The 26,123-nt window shown below is 47.8% G+C and overlaps 1 protein-coding gene across 1 annotated transcript in view; it reads left to right on the top strand.

Annotated features, from left to right (window-relative positions):
• The window catches only part of LOC144120090 (scoloptoxin SSD14-like), a 105,030-nt gene that overhangs the window by 14,985 nt on the left and 63,922 nt on the right, over window positions 1-26,123 (top strand). The window contains exons 6-7 of the mRNA XM_077652552.1: window positions 11,627-11,901; window positions 16,737-16,939. Coding sequence (XP_077508678.1) covers window positions 11,627-11,901; window positions 16,737-16,939 — 478 coding nt within the window. The remainder of the gene's footprint in view (window positions 1-11,626; window positions 11,902-16,736; window positions 16,940-26,123) is intronic.

Genomic DNA, 26,123 nt, shown 5'->3' with positions numbered 1-26,123 from the left:
AGGGTTGAGGTGGTAGAAAATCAGCTCTACGCTGTACTATAGCGTATGCCATCCATGCAGGAATTTTTTTTTTTTTTGCGCGATATCATTAAGGTTTCCGTTCTGAAGAAAATACGGCGGCGTCGTCGGCCTTTGAGCGCGAAATGGGCTGGGGTAGGGTCGCCACCAAATGGCAGTTAAATCAATGAATGATCCGGAGAGACTGCTCGGGAAGAGCAAAATGGATCGCACAAACCCCACTGGTGGCAGCGCATCGCTTAACGGCTGCACCACATATGACGGCTCCCAGAGATCTATGAATGTAAAGTAGAGTGTGACGACTTCCACAAATATGGGCATTAACCCATTAACGCTATCACGTGTCTCCTCCAGTTTTTTTGTGCATATACACAAAGTTTTCGTATGAAAGGGGTTCTATGACAGCACGTATCTAGCTGTGCGCTATCCGTTGTCGGCGCAAGCGATCCTGCGCGCACGCAAGGAGTGTGCCCCGCAACGTTTCCTTTATTTTTCCATTTTATTTTATCGTACAGGGAACCAAGGCTGAAGTTTGGTTGCTCCGCGACAGCGCCGCGCTTCCGACAACGCCGCCGCGGCGTTCTGACTGACCGTGCTCGCGTGTTGCGCCCGTCTCTTCGCGGGTGCGAGCAATGGCCGACGGCTGTAGTATACGCCGATGATGCTCACCGGTTTTAGCGATAACTGCAGCGGTCCCGTGGCTGGCGGGAAGCGCTTTGCTTGTGTCGTGGTCTTCCCTCACATGACGCATTCGCTTGCATCCGTGGTGTGTACAAGGCAGGGCGCTGCAGTAGCGATTAGAAAGCAATAGGAATTATCTATCACCAGTGGCGACAGGATAGAGCACGCCGGCGGGCCCTCTAATATATGCGCACTTAGTCAGGCAGCGCGTGTAACTGTGATGGCGATGTAATAGATGACATTCCTCATGTAAACCATAGCCTTGTGCCGTGCGTACGCGGAGGCAGTGCAGCTCTGCAGATTGCAGCCCATGAAATTTGTATACCGTGGCGCCGTCGCGAAAGCGTTACGTGCCTCATCGAAGTGCCGGAGAGTTGTGATGCAGTAGTGGTTTGTGAGATTAACGCCTCGAGGCAGCACGGAGTGTGTGGGCAACGCCGTATTGCAGGGCTCCGGATGAACAGATTTTTTTTAGAACCCTTGGTGCGGTAAATACGCTAACTGCGACCGTACGGCAGTAGCTGTTAGGCAAGCACGACAACGCTAGGAACCATATTTGCCATGCCAACCGTACGCCCGTGCTGGTGCTCTCTAATATGAAGGGCCTGTGATTCATTAGCGCGCATCGATATCTCTAAATCCTTTCTCCTATTTCGCCTAAACCGATATTCGATACCGCGACCTTGTGGTCAGCATCGAAGCCACTGAAACACCGCGAGGAGATAAAAATAAAAGGAAACAGAAAGGTGTGACCAGCAGACACGGCGGAAGGGAGCAGGCCGAGCCGAGTGGGTACGCAATATGAAGAGGCGAAAAAGCGCGAAGTGTATTTGTTCCGCAGTTTTCACTTTGTATACCACGTGATCATTTGCTCGCTACACAGAAATGGGCTTGACGAGATAACGCGCTTTTGCGTAGTTTGCCTACTGCCGAACGCACGAGCCGCCCTTCATTCGTGCACGTCGCCAAAATTGCCACACAAGTCCGCTAGCTTTTTAAATCCACACGCGTGAAAAGAGCATAGACAATTTCTGTCGGTCCGTTTGACTGCACACGCCACAGCGTCTGACGAAGCGCAAAAAAGGCGCGGCGTCATGCGGCGCGAAACCAGTTTCCCCAGTGTGCCTACACGTCGCGAGCACTGATCTCCACTAGGGGGCTAGATGCCGCATCGGGCGCCCGAAAGTGAAGCTACCGGAAGTTGGGCGGCATGTCCCGGAACTCAGCCTTTGGCAGTGCACGAAATCGTAGCTTAGCACGGTTTTTCAGTTTCAGTTCTCGTTTTCCACTTAGCATTTTGTCTTTTCGACATTCTCGACTTTTTTCATGACAATGCCTACCTGTTGCGCCGCCAACTGCATGAGGAGAGCAGCAAACTCCTCAGGAAAGACGTTTCAAAAATAAGGGTCTATTGCATCGCTACGGGACGACACTAGCAGACGACAGAACGTCGCTACACACAGTACGTACGGAACTTCGTCTGCTCAGCTCTTTGTCGTCCCGTTGCGCTAGCGTCGCCAACTCTGCTCTTTGTTGTGATGTATGCTGTCGCGCTCTAAGCCAAAGTTATACCATCAATGAGGGTTAAAGTTAAGAAAGAATAGGTGAAAACCTTCATTAAGCAGCTGACTTTACAGTGCACCATTTTACCGAATTATGTTTAGACCGAACCAGAGCGAGGGCGAGGCCACAATCTGGTGAGGTGCCGTCGGTGTTCTCTATGCTGGTTCACATTAGCGCGTCCAAAAGATATATGGTACTGCTTTTTCGACGAAGCGTATCAAGTACTGTTTCGTGCTGTATGGGCTGTTATTCGTGCGATGCTTGGCACAGTTCACTTCAAACTGCGCTTGTCACATGCGCTGCTGCATTCGTCTTTCTCGTCAGTCGTTTCTCTCGTGTTGTGCAGGTGAAACGTGGCTGTGCTATTGAGTTAGATTAAAAGCACGTCTGGAAGGTAAATGACACACTAAAGCGATAAGCATCACCTGCTCTCGATGAGAAGAGACATCGTCCGCCACCAACCCGAAACTGAAACAGCGGCAGTTCTAGTTTTAGGATTTCCGCATCATTGCCTTTTCTTTGCAACACGAAAATTTGTTTTTAAGATGACCTAGACTCAAGGTCATTCCACTACTTCCCCTAATTACGCTCGGAAGACAAGAACCATGATGATCAGAAAATAGTGTTTAATGCACGTACCCCTTTGCCGCGACATGGTGAGACCTGCATGCCTGTTTTCTTCGTTTTTTTTTCTGAAATTACAGAGTTCCCCAAACAATGCACACATTTCTCGCGTTGAGCTTGCTTATTCCTTTGATATTACAGTAGACGCTATACGAAAACAACGCGAAAAACGGAAGGGCGAACGGAAGGGCGAAAGACGCGACTTTCTGGATTGAAATACACAGCAGAAATCAAACTTCCGGGACATGCAAGCGAACTTCTGGTGGCTTCACTTGCGCCCACTTCGGAAAACGGGAATGCGGCATCCAGCCACCTAGTGGAGATCAGTGGTCGCGAGCGATACGAAAGCGAACAATCTTTTTGCACGAAAATGCGAATTTTCCGGTTACGTCTTTACTGAATTTGAGTATCACAACGCCAAGAAGAAAACTAGTCATAAAACAGGACGAAATATGCTTCTCACAAATGATAATGGAATAAACAATAAATAAACGCCCAAACCTCGCTACCTTTCGTATTGCTCATGACTATTGTCGACGTCAAAGGATCTGGGGGCCTCCAACTGCCTTTCCGGTCGAAAATGCCAATTCGCTCAATGAGGGCGCTGTTCGGTGGCGACCGCAACGCCGCCCTTCGAAGGCGTTGTCCCCTATCGTTTAAAATAAGTACGAACTGAACGGAAGTTCTTTTTGGAAGGAGGAGGCACCGAACGAATGTGCTAATTTTCCAGTGCACTGAATAATGCATACAAATGCAGAAGAAAAATTGGAGGGCGCTTAAGCTTCGCCTTTAAGAGTGGAACGCGACAGCGTGTTGCAGCGCAGCCAGGGAGTCCATGGGACGCCATCGGCCGTTCGGAGCTACGCCTCTCCCGTTAGAAACACCTTTGAACGCATTTTTCATTTTATTCAATTGTTTTAATAAATATCTGATCAATTACACACTCTAAATTTTCCTAATTACCATCATCAAGCATTCACTTTTTCATTCTGAGCGTTTGACACCTCTGAACGCCCTTTTTCATTTTTTTATTTTTTTAATTAACCGAACAATTAATAACAATGATTTCATTACCTCGTCATCGCCTATCACAAACTAGTCAATCATCACTCACTAGACCAACATATTACCGTGATACAATTCTTTTTACGGAGCTCCCGATTATTTCCGACACGCTGTGCTGACGGCTTTTCTACCGAACGAGCTGCATACGATGTCGCGTAAAATGTATTTCTGTTGAGAAGTGTTGCGCGGTTCTGCAAAGCGCTGTTGGCTTACGGTGGGCTTACATCCATTACGCTAGGGCGCCGTCAGACGGCGCTTGAGACGCAGCCTGCAGTAAAGGCACCGATGCCAAAGACCACCTCCCACCGCTCTTGAGCGATGGCTGCGAGACATCCCTGGCTTACTATGTGCGCGAAATATTGCATGGAAACACGGAGTCCGGCTTTTTCGAACTGACCTGGGCGCATTGTCTGCAAGACCTTTTTAAGGCTTAGGCCTTTCTTGGCTCATGAGTGGCGTGGACGGAAGTTGTAGACGAAAGTTGTCCGCGCAAACTGCCAATTATAAAATGCCTGGTAATTAAAATAAATGTAAAAAATGATAAAGCAACAGTTGATAAGCAACATACATGTAATGATAGTTGCCGATAGTGATAGCGGTAGAGAGAGATAGTGATAGTGATGATGACAGTGATGATGATTGCAATAGTTAGAGTTGTGATAGCGATGATGATGATATTGATGATGACAGCGATAGTGATAGTTAGTATAGTGATGGGGGTCATAGTGACGATTATAGCGGTGGAAAAGTAGAAGTGAAAAATATAAAATAAAAAAATAAAAATCAAAGAAGAAATAATCAGAATTTTAAAGCACAAATAAAAATACAAAACAAAAGTAAAAGTAAACTAATAAATAATAATAAAAAGACAGAAATGAAAAGCGGATTGGAGAAAGACAAGAAAGGAATAGGCTTTCGCATTTCCCCTCTTAAGGAGACTTAAGTGAAATCCTGTAATTTTTTCCTATGTGAACTGTGGCGCCAAGCGGCTGAGGGGAGAAGTCGCATGCGCAGCTATGAGAGAACACGGGTCAGCAAATACCCCTTAAATATCGTCCGTGCGGACGGTCTCACATGCTTCATTTCGCTGCTATCTGCGGCGAGCCTGTCGACAACCGCCACTTTGACAACGTTGTTACAGTTCACAGACGAGCTTTGCTTGTGACAGCTACCCCATGCAATGCAAAACTCACTGTCCAACTGATTTAATTTCTATTGTTCCATGGTCAGGAATCATGAGAGTAGGCTCATTAAATTGTTTTGTCTTTTTGGTCCCATGTTAATACAAACTCTTTATGTAATTTTTTATTCGAACTCACCTGAAATGTTCGTAAAACGTAAACCTTTCCCTCAACGATCTTTAAAGATCCACGAAACAGACATAACGTTGGCAATTTTGGCTAATTCTTTGAAGAAACAATGTTGGCCCAGATCTGCGAATTGTGGAAGCACACAGCCATGAGCACTCTTTAGTGAGCTAAGACAAGGACAGTGGTATGACGTTACGATACAGTGCAGCTAGTAAATGAAGCAATCCCGCACTCACCTGAGTATAATTGGCGCATTGGGCTCAATATTATACACCGGCCGCGAAGGGTGTCACCACAACGGTTACCGGTAAGTTGTAGATTAGTAAGGCATTGTAAAAAAAATTTGATCCTATGTATGCGGCCTACGGCACTCACAAATAGTCAGCCGCTGAGGTGAAGTGCCTCGATGCTGAGAAACCAGAAAGAAACCCTGAGGCAGCACTCGAAGATGCTTTAAGCCAACTTGTGATCGCCTGGAACGTTTTTAACGGTTAAAAATGTTCATTCATCAGGCCCATCTTGACTGTTGCCTAAACGTTGCACCTGCAACAATAAGGAGAAGTTTAGTATTGAGCGTACGTTACACCTTGGATGTCACATTCTGAACGTGGAACACTGTCAATGGTTCAACCAGCGTATTTGTTACAACTGAATGTGAAAGCCATGCTTAATTACAACGTTCATTTCCAGCTATACCTGGAATGTTACGCAGGTATTTTAACACTATGCATTGCAAATTATTGCGAAAATTACGATTTTTAAAGCTTGATCGGAACGATTACGTGAAGCGCTAATATTTCCTGCTAACATTCCAAAACAACATTGAACCTTATTCTAACATTATTTGCATCGTTATTACAGCGTTTACTCCAACGTGGGTAAGCGTCTGCAGTTAAATATTCCTGGAAACCCTTGAAGATTCTACACAGGACAAAATAGTAATAATAATAATGGAATGAAGAAGATGAACTAGCCCCGAAACCAACGACGACGAAGCGCTCGCGCCGCCGGTTGGATGCTCGTGCTGGATGGAACACTGCCGCTTGTGTCTGGTCTCTCGGCTCTCTGCCTCGTAGATTGCCTGTGCCAAGGTCTTCGTAGCCGGCGCTTCCATCGTGCCAATAATCCGCTCTACATCCGCCGGGGCACCAAAGTGGCATTTTTTGAGATTAAGTTGAAGGCCAGCATTGGTGAGGCAGCTCAATATCTGGCGCAAGCGCTTGAGATGCGTCGGAAAATCGGGCGAAAACGCGACATCATCTAAATAGCAGAGACAAACAGTCCACTTCAGGCCGCGCAAGATGTTGTCCATCATTCGTTCAAACGTTGCGGGAGCGTTACAGAGGCCGAATGGCATCACGTTGAACTCAAACAGTCCGTGAGGGGTGACGAACGCCGTTTTAGGACGGTCGGACTCAGCCATCGGGACTTGCCAATAGCCGGAACGGAGATCCAGGGAGGAGAAGAACTCGGCGCCTTGCAAGCAGTCAAGGGCGTCGTCAATACGTGGTAGCGGGTAGACGTCTTTGCGCGTAATTTTGTTGAGCCGGCGATAGTCCACGCAATATCGTATCGAGCCATTCTTCTTTTTAACCAGGACGACTGGGGACGACCAAGGACTGGTGGAAGGTTGAATAATGCCGCGTTGTAGCATGTCGTCAACTTGCTCAGTTATGACGCGGCGCTCGGGAGGCGACACACGGTAGTGGCGCTGACGGAGTGGAGCATGGGTTCCGGTGTCAATGTGGTGCTCGACAGTGGTCGCACGGCCCAAAGAAGTCGACTGGTGGTCAAACGATGAGCGAAACTGGTTGAGCAGGGCAAGGGGCAGCGCGCGGTGAGCAGTGTCGAGAGCGCGGTCAATGCAGCGGTCGAAAATGTCCGATGACAAAGCTGGAGTAGCACCACGTGGGGCGAGGGCAGCGACTTCGGCACTGGAGGAGGTTACATCAGTGTCGAAGGAAGAGATCAAAGCAGCGGTTTCAAAATGGCCGAGGCACTCGCCACGGAGCAGGGAGAGCGCGGAGAATGAGGTGTAGAGACGAGGATGGCGGCAGCACCGTGGTGAATGTCGATGCCGGCGAAGGGAAGACATAGGAGTCGTCGGCGAGAGGCAAGTACAGGGGAAGGCATGAAGAGAACGGTGGCGTCAAAAACTGAGGCGGCGCAAACAGGGACAAGCACGGCGCTGTCAGGGGAAATGTCAGTGTCCTCGGCGGCAACAAGCTTAGCAGCACAACGAATCGGAGGCTAGTCGAGGAGCGCATCGCAGAGTGGAGAGAAGACGACGTGCGTACGGGCACAGTCAATGACGGCACTGTGCAGGGAGAGAAAATCCCATCCAAAGATGACGTCATGGGAGCTGGCACGGAGGACTAAAAATTCGACAACATACAAAACATCGGCGATGACGACGCGTGCTGTGCAAGCGGCAGTGGGATGAACGGTATCGGCGCTGGCGGTACGGAGTGAGAGTCCAGAAGATGGGGTTGTAACTTTGCGAAGCGAGCGGCAGAAGTTTTCGTGAATAACAGAAACGGTGGCCCCAGTGTCCACAAGCGCAAGTGTCTTGACTCCGTCGACAAAAACGTCAAGAAGGTTCGGCGGGGAAAGGCGAGGACTTAAGCAGGGCGATGAGTGCGCAGTTCGTGCCCCCGGAACTGCGGCTGCTAGTTTTCCGAATCGGCGCGGACGATGCGACGCCTCATGGGCGACAATGAGCGGCGGCGAGGCGAAGGCGAGCGGTGGGAAACGTAGGGCTGGCGACCGTGCTCGCGGTCAGGAGAGGTCTCCTGAGGTTGTGGTCCGAAACGTGGGCGAAAGGTACGGTCTGCATCAGGGTAGTCTGGCAGAGGGTAGACAGGCGCATGCAGAGTACGTCGACAGAGGCGCGCGACGTGGCCCGGAAGACCGCAGGCGTAGCATATCGGTCGATTGTCAGCCGTGCGCCAAGGGTTGTAGGTAGGGGGCGTGAAGCGGGTCCGTAGAGCAGCAGGCGCAGGCACCACTTGAGGAACGTACGTATAAGCCTGCGGTCGCGGTGGTCGCGCGACAGCCTCGGCATACGTGAGAGGAACGGAAGTGGGGGCAGGCGGCACTTCAACTGGAGGACCGTAGCTCAACGGAGCAGCAACAGGCGGTGGCGGGGTCGGGGGAAGGCCTTCCTGGGGATCCAAGGGGGTTGGTTGTGGAAGAGGAGGGAGGGCGTCAGCGACCGCCTGCGTGATGGCGTGCCGGATCTCAGCGCTGAGGGGGGTCGGTGTCTGATGTTGGCGAGATAGGAGCGAGAGCTGCCGGCCGACCTCGTACCGCACAAAGTCTTTGATGGTAGCAAGTAGATCTGGATTGATGGCCAGGCCGGAGATGGAGTCGGCAAGCGGAGGAGGCCGACGAGCGCAAAGACGTTGCTTGCGCAACTCGTCGAAACTCTGGCAAAGGGTATACACCGAGGTAACGGTATGCTAAGACCGCTGCCCTACCTGCGGCTACTGCTCGCGATGTAGCCTTCTTCCTTCTTCATCACTTTGTCCTGCGTCACGGCGCTCCTCGCGAACTTCTCAGTGACCGCGGCCGTGTTTTCTTGTCTGAAGTTCTTCACGAGCTTCTCGCTGCGTGCCACGTACACAGTCCACCGCACCACTACTGCTTACCACCCTCAAACCAACGGCCTCACCGAACGCTTCAACCGTACTCTTGGGGACATGAATGCCATGTACATTCACTCCGACAGCTCCAATTGGGATCAGGTTCTTCCGTTCGTCACCTATGCATATAACACCGCCTCTCAAGCAACCACCGGCTTTTCCCCATTCTTTCTTTTATTCGGACGCGAACCTTCTTGTATGTTGGATACGATCCTTCCCTACAACCCCGACAGCTCGGAATATGCTACCCTCTCTGACATCACCCGCCATGCTGAGCAGTGCCGCCAGTTGGCTCGCTCCTTCACCGCCGAACGTCAAGGTCTCCGTACCCATGCTTCCGATCAAGACACGCCCGCGGTTGACTTCTCCACTGGCTCACTGGTCTGGCTCTCTGTTCCGAATACGTCCAAATTTTCGGCCAAGCACATCGGCCCTTACCGCATCTTGGAGCGTACGTCACCGGTCAACTACATTATCGAACCGGTGACACCTTCTTCGGACCATCGCCGCCGTGGCCGCGACGTGGTTCACGCCAGCCGCTTGAAGCCGTATTATAGCCCCCTCGTAGTCTCCTCTCCTTGAGTCGCCAGGATGGCTCCCTCTTTCCGCCGGGCATTTGGAATGAAGAAGATGAACCAGCCTCGAAGCCAACGACGACGAAGCGCTCGCGCCGCCAGTTGGATGCTCGTGCTGGATGGAACACTGCCGCTTGTGTCTGGTCTCTCGGCTCTCTGCCTCGTAGATTGCCTGTGCCAAGGTCTTCGTAGCCGGCGCTTCCATCGTGCCAATAAACCGCTCTACAATAATAATAATTTTTCTTATCAGTTACAATTTGAAGGACGAGGCGAGGAATAAGTGGCAAGTGCTTTACAAAGTTCTCACCTTCTGTACAGATGGAAGTGTCAGGGGAGGAGAAATGCTTATACAAATCTAGTGAGCGAATTAGTATAACCTAAGTCACATTCAATATTCAACATTCTGCAATTTACGAACACGGACGTAGTGAATATGCACCAGGAAAAGGAGGAGGAGGAGGAAAACATTTATTAAGAGCATTAGTACTGGGTGGGTTCAGTAGGAGAAACCATGGGTCGCCATCGCAATCCGGCCCCTCTCAGCCAACGATTTCTGGTCGCGGGGACTGTGGCTATGAATGGTTGCCTCCAAGCGCTCTCCAAGTGTGGGTTTTCTTGACATTCCCAGACTGTAAGAAAGAGTGTGCCAACTGCTCCACAGAGGGGGCAGGACGAATCGTGTGCATCTGGATACCATTAATCTATTCAAGTAGGGATTGGGCAGATTATTAGTCTGTAGTCGCCTGATTATGTGCTCTCCAAGTTTGCTAAGCGTTTTGTTTGTGCTAACAGCGCTCGTACCGTCCCTTCATTACATCCATGTTCCTATTTTACGCTCCAATGTCTTTCCTAAACATCCACCAACACGCCCTGCGAGAGATACTTCTCACTGTACAATACATTCAACAAAAAAATGCGTGCAGAATCGAGCAGAATACATGGAGGTATATATATTGAAAAGATAATATGCAGCCAAGCAAAAGAACAAATAAAGCCTGGAAAGTGCACCTTAGCACAACAAAGGGTGTATCAATAAATCAAACGAGCAATCACACTTCGGAGAGAATGTGTGCCAATTTCAGGAAAGCTCATCATCTTCTAAGATGTACTTGTTAAAAACAGTAACTGGTAACTAACTCTTCGACGACCATATGGTTAGTTCTTGTAGTGGCTAATATCCACGGCGGTTCGTGAATAGTGCGATAACTTTGATCCGAAAGAGCCAGTGATAAAATGGTACTGATTTTTCTTTTTTGCTCAATTTTATAATCTTTTCGTTTCGTACAGTGACCAGTGCGCGACGATTTTCAGCTCTCTTAGTTCCCTAGGCTGAAAAAAACTCTGCCGCATAGCTTGTCTGTGAATATCCTGATGAAACACTCACTTGCGCCAGGGAAACAATGATTTGTTGTGGCGTTAACTGACGTCAATAGTTGCGTGGTCTCTCAGTGAGAGCACGCGCTTGGATCTCGCTATTCGTGTGCTCAACGTATGACTAGCTCAATCGTGAGGGACCTGCGTCTTGTACTGACGGTTTCGTCTTAACGTGAGGCAACGCAGGAGCAAAATGCGTTTTTTTTTCAAAATTCGGGGCTTGCACCGCACCTTTTTACAGCATTAAATCAGAGTACGTTTGGTCACTGATATATGTACAAACCGGTGTTTGATCTTCGAGAAAGAAATATCAGTTTCCTACATAAACGGTGCTTTCTCGGGAGACTGTGTGACTACTTTTGAGGCAGTCATGGCGCAAAGTTCGTTGCGCTGGCTCTCCTCCGTAACACTTTTCGTTCGCTACGGCGCTGTAGGCCGCAGGGTGAGGCGAATTCATCAGTTTCCTTTTGATCGTCAGGTCAGTTAGGGTAACGGAGCGGCTTCGAAGGAAAGGGAAATGCACGGGGGCGACTGAGAGTCAGACTGCCGGATGAGATTGGGACGTTCGCAGGTAATAAGGAGGGCACAGCTGACGCAGGAATTAGAGATCAGTGGAGGGTTCTTTGTCCTGCAGTATATGGGCTGATAATGACGATTATGAGTTGTCAAGATTAATGGTTACTTCGAATGCGCGAGGAATCGAAGGCCCTTCCACTGTGCAGGACATGCAGCCGGCACGTTACGCCTAACTATGCTCGCTTCATTTCCACAGGTGGAGTCCTGACCGTGAAAGATTTCGCATCGTTCAAGCTCACAGCCACTGTCCCTCTCTCAGTGATGCTTTCTGAAGGTCCGCAGCTGTTCACCACACCCGCACCGTCGTCTGGCGCCGTGCTCGCCTTTGTGATGCTGGTGATGGACAGTTTCCGACAGAAGCACCAGCTTCCCGACAACGAGCTCAGTGCACACTTCCTGGTGGAAGCGCTGAAGTTTGGCTACGCCAGGCGCTTCAAGCTGGGAGACCCCGATATTCCCGATGTCAAAGAGGTCTGTACCACGGCCGGCACGTTAGACCAGCAGCCTCTTAACGATATTCACAATAAATGGCCGATCGCCTAGCCACCCCTTTCCCTTTTCTTATGAGTGAATGCAGTCCAAGATGATCATTAGCCAGATACGCCGAGCTATATGACCACACAGGACGTCTTCTTCGAGCCCTCTTTGCCCTGTGTACGAAGATATTCATAATGTTTAGCAGCTGATCACTGGAATATGTCAGACACGGCAGCATATTTATTGAACCCTGAACTGTGGAAAGGAGGTGGCTGGCTTAACAAGTGTGAGGATGTAGCGCTTTGGGTGCCGGATTGTGTGAAAAGAAAGGATTTACATTATGGGCTGATAATATCTTTCGTGGCGGAGGGTACCTTCGCCGCAATTGCAGACTGAAGCTGGTGTCTGGCGACGCTTGCTTCCAGCTTTATGTGCGGTAACGGAGGAGCAGGTGGCTAACGGCTTCCGTACAACTACGGCGTTTGATTACGAATTCAGGACGCCTAGGTTGTGCAAAACTGCACGCAGTTTACGCGCTATTTAGAGTGCAGCCATAGTACATGCTGAATGTTCATTTCCCACAGAATTTTTTAGCAAATGAATTGCTTATTTGCGGCCGATGCTTCTAAATACTGGGTGGAATACGTGTGATGGTACCGACATACGTTTAGACCTGGCCACTAGCTGCGCTTATCCGCTCTAAAACCGGCACTATTGACGAACCCCAGGGGAGGCGAATATGATATAGTGGGCTAAATTGTTTAATGGGGGCAGGACGGAATAGGTAGCATTCTTCATAGGGCTTGTTTAGGAGCTAGTTGGCTCATGCATGCTTATAGACCTCTCCTTTGGAGAAATTAGAGGATCATGAACAGTAACTTACGAGCACTCCACAAACTTTTCCTATTCGCTAAATTTTACCCTCAAATTTTCTGAAAAAAAAAATCCTGGAGTAGAGCCATACTGAACAGCGCAAGGTTTTTCTAAGACAGGAAGTCTTCTTCACATCGTCTCGCTTTGTGGCATATGTCCTATCTGATAAAATAGGGATGACACACTTAACATTCAGAGAATCGAACCTGGTAGTTTTCACTTCTCGCGCGCAGCCTCGTGATCTGAACTCCGCGCTCTATACCATGGATGCGAGGCACAATGTGGACAGTTAGTAGGTCGCAATTTTCAAATCGTGGGCCCCACCTATCTTGGCGAACGGCTACTCGGTTTGCGGGAGCCTCGTCAAGAGAGATCAGCATGGAGAGCAGTGTACCCTAATATGTGGCATTGGTGAGCGTGACCAGAAAGTTACATCCGGAGAGGTATGTGAAGGTCACGTCAGGCCGATTATGGCCATCAGAAGGGAACTTAGATCAGCTAATGAATACGGTGAACTTGGAGATCCTTGATGATTGTGAAGTTTTCTCCGCATGGTTCCTTGCAGGCCAAAGCGTTCAATTGAACGCCAGATTAGTGTGAATGTACCGTGTGCCGAACACGCAACCTTTTATGCGCACTGGCGCGAGGCATTGAATTTTAAATCGCCTTTCTGGAGCTCCTCGAAGAATTTTTCCGGAGAAAGTATCAGTCTTCAGTTTGTCCGAAAGGACTAGAGGCCTAGAAAAAATTTGTAATTTCTTTGTCTGCTGCATTACTGGCCTCTGCAAGTGGATCGCTTCTACATTTGCTTGACGTGAAAAATATTGAGACGTCATTTTGAGTGTTTAAGTCAGGCACGAAATGCGTGACTAAAATAATCACCATATAGTACGTGCTTCACTTAACTTGCAGTGCCGTTTTGTATGTGGGGCGCAAATAATGAATGACGGAGCAATTAGCATGGTTAGGCAAAATGCGAATTACTTGCGCTAGCACTTCGGTTTTGGTTCGAGGCTCGGTTCTCAAGGTCAAGCAGTCTTCCGACAATGATCGGTGAAATCGAATTTAATCTCCGCCCTAAGGGTCTGAAACTATAGCTGTAATGGGTTAATGCCCTAATATGCGGAATTGATCATTCTGTACATCATTAATCCCCGGGTGTCCTCTTGCCACTGCTGGCACAGTGGTGCAGCGGTTGACCGATGCAACAATGATCTTAGTGTTAGCGCACTAAAAAAAAAAGAATTTGCAGACGAGAGCGAATCTTAGCCTTGTCATCACTGAGTGTGAAAGTTCTCAGGCCTTGAGCTTTGACGACATTCTGGGACTGTGGCTTACGTAAGGGCTGAAAAAAATCAACAGGATGATCATGACACCTCATGCGAGAATGGTTCGAGAGCAGTTGAATTCACCCTCGATGATTACAGGGATGCTCTTACTCTAATGAACGCTTTTGCTCTAAGCCGATGCTTCGCACAGGCGATAGAATTCTTCTGATGGTTGAAGGTGGGCAGTGGGAGGCGCTTCTGGAGCGCAGCTGGCTTTCCCACTGCGCCTTTGAATTCGATTTCACCGTTCTTTTTAATGTGAGAGCGTTAGGAGGGCCATGAAGGCGGAAACTGTCCGGCGTCCCTCCGTCTGCGTGAAGCCTCCGCCTGCCAACCGTGGCAGGTATTGGGAGTTCCTGCCCTTCACCTGCCACTTCTCCACCTGCCATCAGCTATAACACCGGCTATGATGACACGCCGACTATAATAAAACACCAACTCTAATGAGACACCGGTGATAGCTTCTTCGTAAGGACGCTTCGGTGAGAGGTGATAGTGACTGGGTTGTAGTGATGACACGGGCTTACTGAAGTGACAGGTAGCGGTAGTAGTCCTAGTGGTACAGTTAGTGCTACAGGCTGCAGAATGGTAACCCAGGAAGAGAAGCTGGAGGAGAATGCTGCTGCATTTCCTCTGCATCAATCAAATTGATCGCCCTTCAATTTTTGTACGCTATAGCACTGAATGCCACAATATCAAATTTAACCGACGTTTGTCTGTCCGGTTCGCTACTCTGGCAGGTTCGCTACACCCAGTTGTGGCAAACCTGCCAGCAAGCTTTTGGCCATCTATGGAAAACAGTTTTTAGAAAAACGCTGTGTAGCAGCGAGTGGTTTTCGAGCCCGCGGCGGCACGAAAAGATCGCCTTCGCTGGCCACTGCATTAGATCACTACGTCATCGCCGCAGCCGAACATCCTTCGTGTCTTACTGCCGGTCTCTGGCGCTTCTTCTTCTTCTTCTTCTTCTTCTTCTTCTTCTTCTTCTCCTCAAGTTTTGGATGTCGTCGTCTTCATCAACTTCCATGCGTGCATGATGGACTCGGAACACACCGCTATCGCACCGGCCTCTTAAACCGAGCCTCGAATCGAAAGTGAAGTGAAAACCGAGGCACGAGTGCACCCAACTCGCATTATGACCGAGCCGCGCTAAATCGTCAGTCATTTTTTTTTCTCGTTGCGCTGCTGTGCGAGCTTCTGGTGGGTAGAGGCCTCGTGGAGGGTGTGGTAGGTGGGTTGGGTACCCTTTGGGGCGGATAACACTTCTGGAGGGTAGAGGCTTCACACACGTCGCCGGCATTTTTGCAGAATATCACACGTATTGCTATCGAAGTAAAATATATTATTTCGGCGATACGTGGAGCAGATAATGCAAAAGACGCGCTGTGGTGGCCCAGTGGGTTTGACGCTCGGCTGTTGCTTCCAAAGCTGCAGCTTCGATCATGGCCGCGGCGGATGTATTTCAATGAAGGCCAAATGTGAAGTTCCCGTGGGGTTTGCGATGTGAGCACACGTGCAATTACTCAGGCGGTTTAAATTATTCGTGAGCCTTCCACTATGGCGTCTCTCATAGCCCATGTATCGAGTAGGGACGTTAAACTCAGAAGTCACAGTTTTTTTATGATGCGAAATATATTTTATATTTCGGATAGGCATGAATTAGGTTTTTTTTGCACACATATTTAGCGGTCAGAAAGCTCTGACCATGCTCTGTAATCAGTGGGCGACAGTTCCGAAACCTTAAATCGACCACAACAAAATAGCTACGTAAATACGCAAAATAAGTTTGTGCATATTCTGGCAATCCTTTCATATCCTTTAACACATATCTGATTTTAAAGCGGTCTGGGCAATAGTGTTGAAGAGTTGACAAAAAAAATTCATGTCAAAACCAGTTCTCTTGAGAATTTGTAATCAACGTGACACAGCTGTGCTACTGTGATAATCACGTACCCTGCGACCACAAAAACCTTTCGGTCTATACTGAACTCCATCTAAGACTGAAGCTCAGGTGTGCGTACTTGAAGAATTCGGTGATGAGCAGTTTCGAATTAGACCTCGCGTTATGCGAGCATCACGCAAGTGCACAGTGCAGAGCGCTGTTATGCTACTTCCTTACTGCGAAAGCAGTGCTACTGTAACCCCCCAGAAATCCGGCGTGTTTTGAAGTGAAGCTTTCAGCCCAAGCGGAAAGCCTCCACCCTCCACCTGCCCCCATTAGCCACCTCCCTACTGCACCCATAAAACCAGGGGGCTGCCCACATACCCACCACCACCCTCAGTCCACTATCACACACCAATCCCACGCACTTCTCCCTCCAGAAGCGCTGTCGACCATACTATATTCAACCAACACTGCCGTCCAGAAGCACCACCTTCCAGCCACTTCCTACCCCAACCTGTTTCCCTAGCTAGGAGACTGGTACCCACCCATTTACACCTTCAACCCACCTTTACCCTCCAAAAAAATTCTGTCACGTGCGTGAAACATCCGCTTAGTGTAGAAGCGTTTATTAGAGTAAAATCATCAAAGCAATAATCGAGGGTGAATACAACTGCTGTCACAGAACTTTCGCATCAGGTTTCATGATCGTGCCGTGCTCTTTTTTTTCTTCTTTTCGCAAAGTGCAGTCGTTGAACAAGGCGCTGAACCATCTGCTGCGCACCAGCGTCTCCGAGTCTGTAGTGCGCAGCTGGATCGGGGAAAAGGCTCATCAGGAGGCTGGCTACTACGGCTTGCAGCGGTCCTCGGCGGGCGACTATGGCTCGGGACAGATGTGCGTAGTCGGACCCGAAGGCGACGCCCTCTGCCTGGTCAGCAGCCTGAACATGCCGTGAGTGGCGCCGGTGTTCCCTGTAGCCTTGGCTGGCCTGCGTTTGCGAGCCCATGTAACCAAGCTGCTGTTGTCAATACGCATTCAAATATACACGTCCATCGGTGATTTTTCAAACAGTGCTAGCGCCGCCGGCCCTTGATTTTATCGCCGTCTTTTCGCCGCGTAGGAACAGGGATCCGAGCTGGTTCGTCAGAGCTTATACACACGCAGCTGAACGTGGGCGATCGTGTGGCATTCTCAGGTGGGGGATGCCAATAAAATTCTCAATAACTGCAGCGCCACGAACGGGACATAGAAGAAATGAGCACGCAAGGACACAACGCCACGCTGACTCAAAGCTGGAATCTTTATTTGCTGACCGGCCGGAATATGTACCCAAATGGCGGCCACAATGAAAAACAATGCATAAAAGTCATGCGTAAGAAACAAAGAATATCGAAGTACAACAGTCATGCGGCAATATTGGCAGTCAAGGTAACATTTTTCTTTTTCTGCAGCGCTATAAAGGGTGCGCTAATACATGTATTAGTGCACTAAGTATGCATATGATAACAAACTCTGTGCAGCGACAAAGAAAAAGAAAAGTGTTACCTTCATTGCGAATGTTGACATTTGAATGTTGCACTTAGATGCCTTTGTTTTTGCACATGACCTGTGTGCATTGCTTTTGCATTCTGGTGGCCATTTGGGTATATATTCCGGCTGGTCAGGCAATAAAAATTTCATTTGTGAGTCGGCGCTGTGTTGTGTCCCTGCGTGTTCCTTTCTTCTGTGTCTCGTTCGTCGCGCTGTAGTTATGGAAAACCGTCACCAACTTGCCCAACAACTTACCTCGTCAATAACACGCGTTTCGCGTGTGAAGTGCTACTCTTCGCTAGTGCGGAACTCAGGGAACTGGTGTAGTCTGCTCTTAATTTGCCAGAATCTGACAGTTAGATGATTACACTGTCGCTTTCAATCAGCAAATTGCATTAAAAGTGCGCAGTTCTTCTTTTCTGCCGCACAAGTTTTGTATCTCCAAAAATAAGGTTTGATGAAAAATTCTTTCACCTCACGGCATCCATTCCATCAGGAGGACAGCTGCACCGAGGGTAGAAATGTGGCAGCTGTAGGTGCATCGCGGACGCCTCCATCTACCGTATGTTTTCATTACTAGTAGCAGTGGGACTCCATGATAAAAGAGGCCACATAACGAAATGCGCCCGCCCACAAGCACATTGATAGGTTCCTTATGGCTCAAGGTCGCCAGTTGACACTGTCGTCGAAGAGCACTAGAAGCCGGAAGTATTCCGTGACAAGATATGAGAGCTTCCTTGTTTACCACGGAAGGAATCTCCAGCAAGATTATGGTTTGAGCCAGTTCGTGATGGAGACAAAACTTATGGAATAAAACGGCGCAAGAAAGCAATGAAGAGAACACAAAATAGATGGGACGGGTGCCTACTAGCAACTGAGTGGAGCTGACTGAGCTGAGTAGCAACTAGCGACTGTCCTGTGTGCTGTGTGCTCGCGTTATTTTCCTGTGCCGTTTTATTCGATTAGCGGAGAAATCTGAGCAGCTACCGTTGTGGAGTATCCAGATTTAACCCATGTTAGTGTTTATGCGGGTCTTGCACAACTAAACTGTTTAGGGAGCATACGGAAAGCTCCAATACAACCGTAAAAATTACAGAGTGGCCGTACCTTTCATATCTGGAGGAGCAAAAATATACTGAAATCAGTTCATGCAAGATAGCCATACTTTTCCTTTGATTCACTGCTTATTTACTAGGAGCTCTCGGGGCACTACAATTAGAGCAAGGAGATAAAGGAAGGAAAACTCTAGGGGGCCTTATTCAATATTTATTTATTTTATCCTCAGGGCGAATAATTACAGAGCAGTGCGGGTAATACATAATAAGACTGACAATATAAAGCAAGAACAGATACCAATAAATTACCAAAATAAAGATAACAGAATATGTTATCAAAACAATAGAACGCACATTAGAAACGGCAGCAGGAGAACAAAATATTACAGGGTCAGAAATTGTGGCAATTAAAGGAGGAAGGTGGTTCCAGTCGTATGAAGTTGGAAGAATAAAAGAATCCAAGAAGGTGTTAGTTCCGTATGTATAAATGCTCACCACGTGTACGTGATCTCTGCTGCGTGAAAAACATGAGGAGGGAGAAGGAACTCGTATCCAATGCACTCTTGATGAAACATTTTGTGAAAAGGACACCGGCGTGCAAGTTTGCGTCGTTTTGCAAGTGAAGTTAGTCTCGAGGTAGTCTACATAGCAGTTACTCATAATGGAGACAAGTTTCGCAGCAGAAGACAAGGAACAAACAATACAGGACTGTGCTATGCAAACCTATGTTTAGGAAGGCGCAGTTTCTGGGTCACGCCAAGGACAAGCTTCAGCGTGAAATTATCGAAGCCTTTTTAATTAGGAAAGCCTGTGACAATTGCGTCAGCACGCCTTCACTGTCATTGCTGGAGAATGAAATGGCGTTTTTTGGATGATTGTGATTAGGTTTCACCTCATGATAACTGAATGTATTTAAACGTCGAGCTTTTTAAAATAAAATCAGTTGGAAGTACCATTTTGAATAGCAACCAACTAGCCCAAACTACCGTGTTCTTATAGCAGTAACGCTTGATGCGCGCTGAAAGTGATTGAGGATGAAACACGCTCATTTCTGCTGCACCATTTTCAGTGGGTCATTAACTCCAGGCTTCCACATTGATGATGCATATGCTATTTGTGAGAGTACGAGTGTGGTGCATAGAAGTTTCATGTTAATTGCGGCTGCGTGAAAGTTAACGCCTCAGATATCCCAGCATGCGCTTATCTTTGCTAGCAATGTGGTCAATGTGTGCGCACCAGCTAAGGTTAGACGTGTTATGAATTCCGAGGTATTTATACGTTGTAACTGGTCGAAGTAACACACCGTTAAGAGTATGTACGGGCACGTGACTACTTGCGCGAGAAATGTGAATAAGTTTGCACCTGTCAGCATCCAACATCATATGCCAAATTTTACACCATGATGATATGGCGTTAAGATCAGACTAAGTCATGTATTTGCATTATCATTTGCTGGTTCCCTAAAAAGAGCGCGGTCGTCAGCAAAAACACGTAGAGAAGAAGGAAGATTACTGGGTAAACGGTTTATAAAGATAAGAAAAAGTTCGGTGCCCCAAAACGGTGCATTGGGGAACGTCAGAAAGAACAGAGTGAATGGTGGAATTAACGTCGCTGGCTGCAACAAATTGCTAAAGAAGAGTATGGAAAACATGAGCCATTTAAAATGTTAGTGTCTGGTCCAACTCTGCGCAGCTTTAGTAGCAAAAGATGATGGGAAACTTTATCAGATGCTGTCAAGAAATCTAGAAAAATACGATCGGCGATTTGCGCGAAGTTTGTCATAATTGTGTGTGTGTAAATTTTAGGAATGTTGTACTAATGCAATGAACACCAGCAGTGGAGGATGTCTTAAGGTTGTCAATTATTTTATCTGTACCGACAGGATTGATGACTACAGGATACATTGCAAGGAAGCAGTAATGAGCCGGTTCATACAAGTCATTCGTTTCAGCACTTGAAAAAAAGCTCGAGAATACATCATTCAGTACATCTGCACACGCATTGTCGGATTAGGTTCGTCGCTTGAGTTCGTTAGTGCTTTCCTATAGACGTTTCAGAGGAGTTAATGACGCTCCAAAATTTTCTCGGGTTATTTAACAACATACCCCACAGTGCGTTATTCAGGTAACTTCTTTTAGCTTTCTTGACCGCGTAATTTAAGTGGCAGCTGCAGAGCGGTAATGAGACCAACGATTTTCAGTGCGTGATTCTTTAGCTAATCGAAAGAAACGTTTCTTACTTTGATAAGCGTTCCAGATGTACATGATACAATGATAAGATATTACACGATTGGGCATGAAGTGGATGATGAGAACAAAGGCTTTGTTCTTGAATAAGAGCCAGTTTGTGTTCGTCTATCGCGAGTCAATATTCGTTAAAAAATTGTAGAAGCATAGCTGTTTGGGCCAATTTTGGGTACTCCTTGTGAACTACTTTCCTAGTGTACGTGTCCTGTTCGGCTCGTGTCTCTACCTGGTTCGTTTAAGAAGCTTTCCGGAAAGAACCTTGTTCATCATTAATTTTGTTGAAATCAGCGCGATGATACACGCGTATTGGTTTAGTGTCACTAAAAGATTTTTTTTATCGGAATGATCAGCGAAAAATTAAAAAAAAATGGTCTCCTAACTGAGGCATGTAGGTTACGTCTGGACACAGTTCTGGGCTTGTTTCAGTACGAGGTTATACTTGCTACAAGTTTCATATTCTTGTAGGCTGAATAACGATTTGGGTAAGATTAATCAGCGAGCTTAAGTTAGTGAATTTCTTACGCAGTGGCAAAGATGAGAAGATTGCACCAAGAACTAATCGATGCCGGGAAGGTACAAGTCGCAATGGCAAGATAGAGGACAAAGGGCAGAGCGTTACGACGATATAAATGGTATCATTGATCTCAGCAACAAATAGTGATGCATTAGGTGGTCGATGGCATGCGCCTAGGGTTATTCTGCATTCTGCAGTGGCCTAGTCGAAGAGATACCCATGTCATTTCGATGCTTGAGGGTGCGTGGAATGAATATGACCTCAATTTTTTTACTGACTGCTATTGGTAAGCCACCGCCATGCCTATATATCCTGTAAATCGATAGGAATGGAAATTTTTCGATGAATAAATTATTTCAGTCATGTATATATGAATGTAGCCAAGTTTCAGTTAAGGCGCTGATGTCTGCCCAACACGCACTTATCGCTGAGGAGAGTTTTGTACGTCTTCTGATGACACTTCGGATACTAATAAATAAAGCTGGTAATTGTGCTACGCTTACACAGCGGCCACTGCCCCTCGGTAACCGTTAGTAAGGTTTACCAGCACTCGACCCAGCGAGGCAACCGGTAGGCACGTGTCGAGTTATCGGCGTGACGCTTTGCTATACAACAAAATAGAAATATAGAAAATATTCAAGCTGAGAATGCGGAACGAACAACCTTAGACATGGAGTGTGTTCAGAAGAAAGACTAAGAAGATAATAAATATTCCGACAGAGGAAGCCACTGGTGAGGTATGGTCCCAGTAACTCAAAGTAGACGCCAAATACATAAATCTCGCCTAAGCCTTCATAGCAGAATTAGATCGAGACACACTACAACAAGGAAGAGAAAAATATTAACAGGCTATCAACGCATTTCATGCGGCAGAGTATACGTTAGCGTTAGTAAAGACTTTTAGCTAAGCGGGTTTAGCTGAGCGGGTTTAGCTGAGCTGATCTATTGCTCATGCGCAGAAAGCTGAGGCTGCAGCGGCTTATGGAGCGGCGCTTACGCCCGCTGGGAAGCTCTACCCAGCGAGCGAGCGTCTTTTCAGAGCCCTATACGTGGCGGCCTTACGTGGTTGGCGTGTAGGCATCGGACGCGGCGCAAGCACTCCTGCAGACGGAAAAGCCGCGCAGGTGCTCAAAAAAAGAAGACCTCCATCACCGTCTCCGGTATGAGCAAGGGTCTCTGTAGCCTGAATACACGTCTTCCTTTCCAAATTGAAAATGCGTCCCAAGCACGCCGCCGTCCATCGTGTCAGCGCATGAAAAGTCACACCGGTATTCTTTTCGGTATCCTGCTCACATAGCAGTTGGCGTTGGCTGAGGCCACGTGCGGTCGTCACTCGCAAATCATGGTCGCACGCACTCGCACTACAGTGTAAGGCAACGCGCACTAATAAACTTACTTTGGGGCCACGGTTCACTGCAGCAGCGGCAATTTCATTTTTGTAACAAGACTTCCTCACTGGTAGATTCAAAGCATAACTTGTGAAACATTATACCGCAGACCCAAAATGCTACCTGTATTGGTAGCTTTAGAATTATAGAAGCAGACGTGATTCATAATCATTTGATGGAAATAGAGCCCGAAAGACACAACCAAGAAAAGGTGACACGCACGCACATAGCGCTGACTTACATAGGTCAAACAGGCGAAGACTGGCTAAGAGAACGTGCCGCTCCTATCAAGACGGGAAACGGCAGCACACTGGCGAAACACGTGTCTGATTGTCATCGCATTCCACACCTTGGCCGATGCCAGATTTTGAGGCGATATAATCACCAGCACAAGCGCAGCTTTATGAAACTTACGTCATAGAAAGGAAAGGCGCGACATGTACAAGCATCCCATCGATGGCACTGACGAGAAAAGAAATCAGATATTTTGGAAATCCATGGCGACAAGAAGTGACAAAAAGACTCGTCCTCGCCTTCAGGTTGTGTCTATTTTTGCCATTTTTTATATTTTTATTCATTCTCCTCGTATTTTTTGCGAACAATGCAATAAACGTTTAGTTGTTAGCGCTGCGTGCGCGCGTGTCTCCTTTTTTTGGTCCTGTGTTTTGGGCGCTGTTTTCGTTGAAATCATGTATCAACTGGCCCGGCAACTTTTCTTTAACCCCAATTTCCACTACTAGGTTGGGCAGAAAATCACTCCTCTCTACACCGCTAATAGTCCGCTTACTACACTCTTACTCCGTTCGAGAGGGCGCATCAAACGCAGGGCCATGGAGGAAGGAAAACTCAGGAGAGGCCCTTCCAAATACAACACCCTGGGAGAAAAGTATGGAGGAAATCACGTGGTTTTTCTCAATCCGGAGGCCGTCTTGTCAGGGCGCAGCTCAGCCACGGCGTCATAGTTGCTATTTAGAAATCGGGCACAGGGATATTGAAAATTGGTTTTTGGGGAAAGGAAATGGCGCAGTATCTGTCTCGTACATCGTTGGACGCCTGAACCGCGCCGTGGGGGAAGGGATAAAGGAGGGAGTGAAAGAAGAAAGGAAGAATTAGGTACCGTAGTAGAGGGCTCCGGAATAATTTCGACCACCTGGGGATCTTTAGCGTGCACTGACATCGCACAGCACACGGGCGCCTTAACGTTTCACCTTCATCGAAACGCGTATGCGCCCGTGAGCTGTGCGATGTCAGTGCACAAGGCCGTGGCGTACCATTTGCGGTGCGGCGTAGGCGTACCTTCAACTGCTCGAGTTTGTTTTTGGTGGTGCTCACAGGCTGACGTTGACGGCGTTCGCCCATGCCTCAAGGTGGAATTCAGTGCAAAACTCTCGTTGCTGCGTGCACGAATTTGAACGTGCTCGGCGACAACGATCGCACGGGGATTGCGTCTACTGCAACACTGCTCGGAACCGTCGGGAGACCGCTGCTGCTCACTGAGGGGCATTCGCACTGTTCGTTCACCAGTGATTAAATGCGACGTGCGCTACAGAGCGGTCGTCAGCGTAATGTGCGAGCGTTTCGTGTCTTGTGCGTGCAGTGTGCGTGTGCCATTCGCGCTCCCGTTTCCGTCCGCAGTGAAACTTGGTTGCTACTTTGTGAGCAACAGACTCACTAGCAGCGCCACCTACCATTCACAGCCGCCCCCAGGCCACGCAGCCAAGTCTTGTGCAGTGTGTGTCGCGCATGCGAGCCTGTGACCATGACGTGTGAGCATAGTGAGCGAACACGTGCTCGTTAAGCGCGCACGGTGCTTATCGTGTAGTGGGGCGCAATGCCTCGTTAATAAAGTTTTCATTACGTGAGCTTTTCCCAGCCTCCGCCTAACCTCGCCCACGCCCTCACAACTAATGTGTGTTATTACAACGCTCCGGCTATTGTAACTGGTGTTGATTATAATAAAACTGCCATTTTTGTTTTTCGGCGATTGCGCTTGCGCGAGTGGCAGGGATCATGACATGGGTGGAGAGCGATATTGTAATGGAAGCAGCAGCGCTCGCTTTGTTCATAGTATACAGAAACTGCTGCATGCTCGTTTGAAGCGCGTAATGGTCGAACCGCCTAGCGAGCTATACGCCTCTAGGACGGGCCGTGCTCAAGTGTATTCGTTCATATCAAGGTCAAGCCTGTATTTTTGGTCGCGCGCTATATTTAGACCCCTTTCATGTAGCAGGTTCTGTACTTGATTTTCTGGCTGAGGTCATGGTCAAGAAGTGCGAAAACGGCGTAGGTCTAGCTGAATTTGGAAGCCTTTTATCACACGCGTTCGTGTGTCCATGTTCTGTGATTGTGTTATTTCTGGTAAAAAAGGATTTAGTGAAATCAGGATCCACACGTGCATTGCATATCAATGATATAAAATAATTGGATGCGCTCATTAAACAATAAATTGACTTTCATTTTCTGTATTGTCGACTACAAGTAAAGTGTGCGACTATGAAGTGACATTACAGGGCAGTTGTTCATCAAGTAGCGAAAATTGATGCGTACGGCTGCAGCTCTGCATGTTAAACATAAAACAGAACTTTCAAACAATGCACAACAGTGTGAAACTTATACTGCAGCCACTGGGTACTCCTAAACTTTTAGACCAAACTAAATCTCGAAGGTGCTTTCAAATTGCTAATGACTGCTGGTCTGTTCTCTTAATCCTGCTTTGTGGTGATGTTGAATGCGACCCTGGCTTGTCCCACCATTGCAGAGAGACTCAATGATATTCTAGCTCAACACCAAGGGATAAAAAATGCCGGCAACACACGCGATGCAACTCTTTCAGAAATGAATCAGACGCTTACAAAATTAGACGAGGTTTTGTAGTTGACAAAAGCGAACGAACTGCAAATACAAAAGCGAAAGAAGAAACGGTACAACATCTCGAAGAAACTTTGTTGGCTCAAAACAAACGGCTGGTCGACTTCGAAGGCCAAGCTCGCAGAAATAACCTTTTAATTTTCGGTATCAAGGAAAACCCCGACGAAATTAGGATCTTGAAAATAAAGTAGTTCCCCAGGTCTTCAAAGAAAAGCTCGCCGTTAATGTCAGTTTAATGAAACGTATTCATAGGATCGGTAGGCCAGGAAAGAACAAGATAAGACCCGTGATCGTACACCTCTTCAATCACAATGAAAAGGCTTCCCTGCTTAAGGACTGTTCGAAACTCAAGGGCACCGACATATCAATTTCCGATGACTATTCACAAGGAACTGTACTGATAAGAAACTATGGCAGTCCGGACTAGCTGACAGCCGTCCAAATGGCAAAATGAAACTGGTTCATGACAAGTTGTTTCTGAACGATGATGTCTATGTGTGGGACAATGTCAAGAACTGCAAAGTCTTACATTGT

This window comes from Amblyomma americanum, chromosome 2, assembly GCF_052857255.1.
Source record: "Amblyomma americanum isolate KBUSLIRL-KWMA chromosome 2, ASM5285725v1, whole genome shotgun sequence".
In the NCBI taxonomy this organism is placed as follows: Eukaryota; Metazoa; Arthropoda; class Arachnida; order Ixodida; family Ixodidae; genus Amblyomma; species Amblyomma americanum.
Note: the sequence above shows the minus strand (reverse complement) of the source record. Positions and strands in the feature narration are given on the sequence as shown.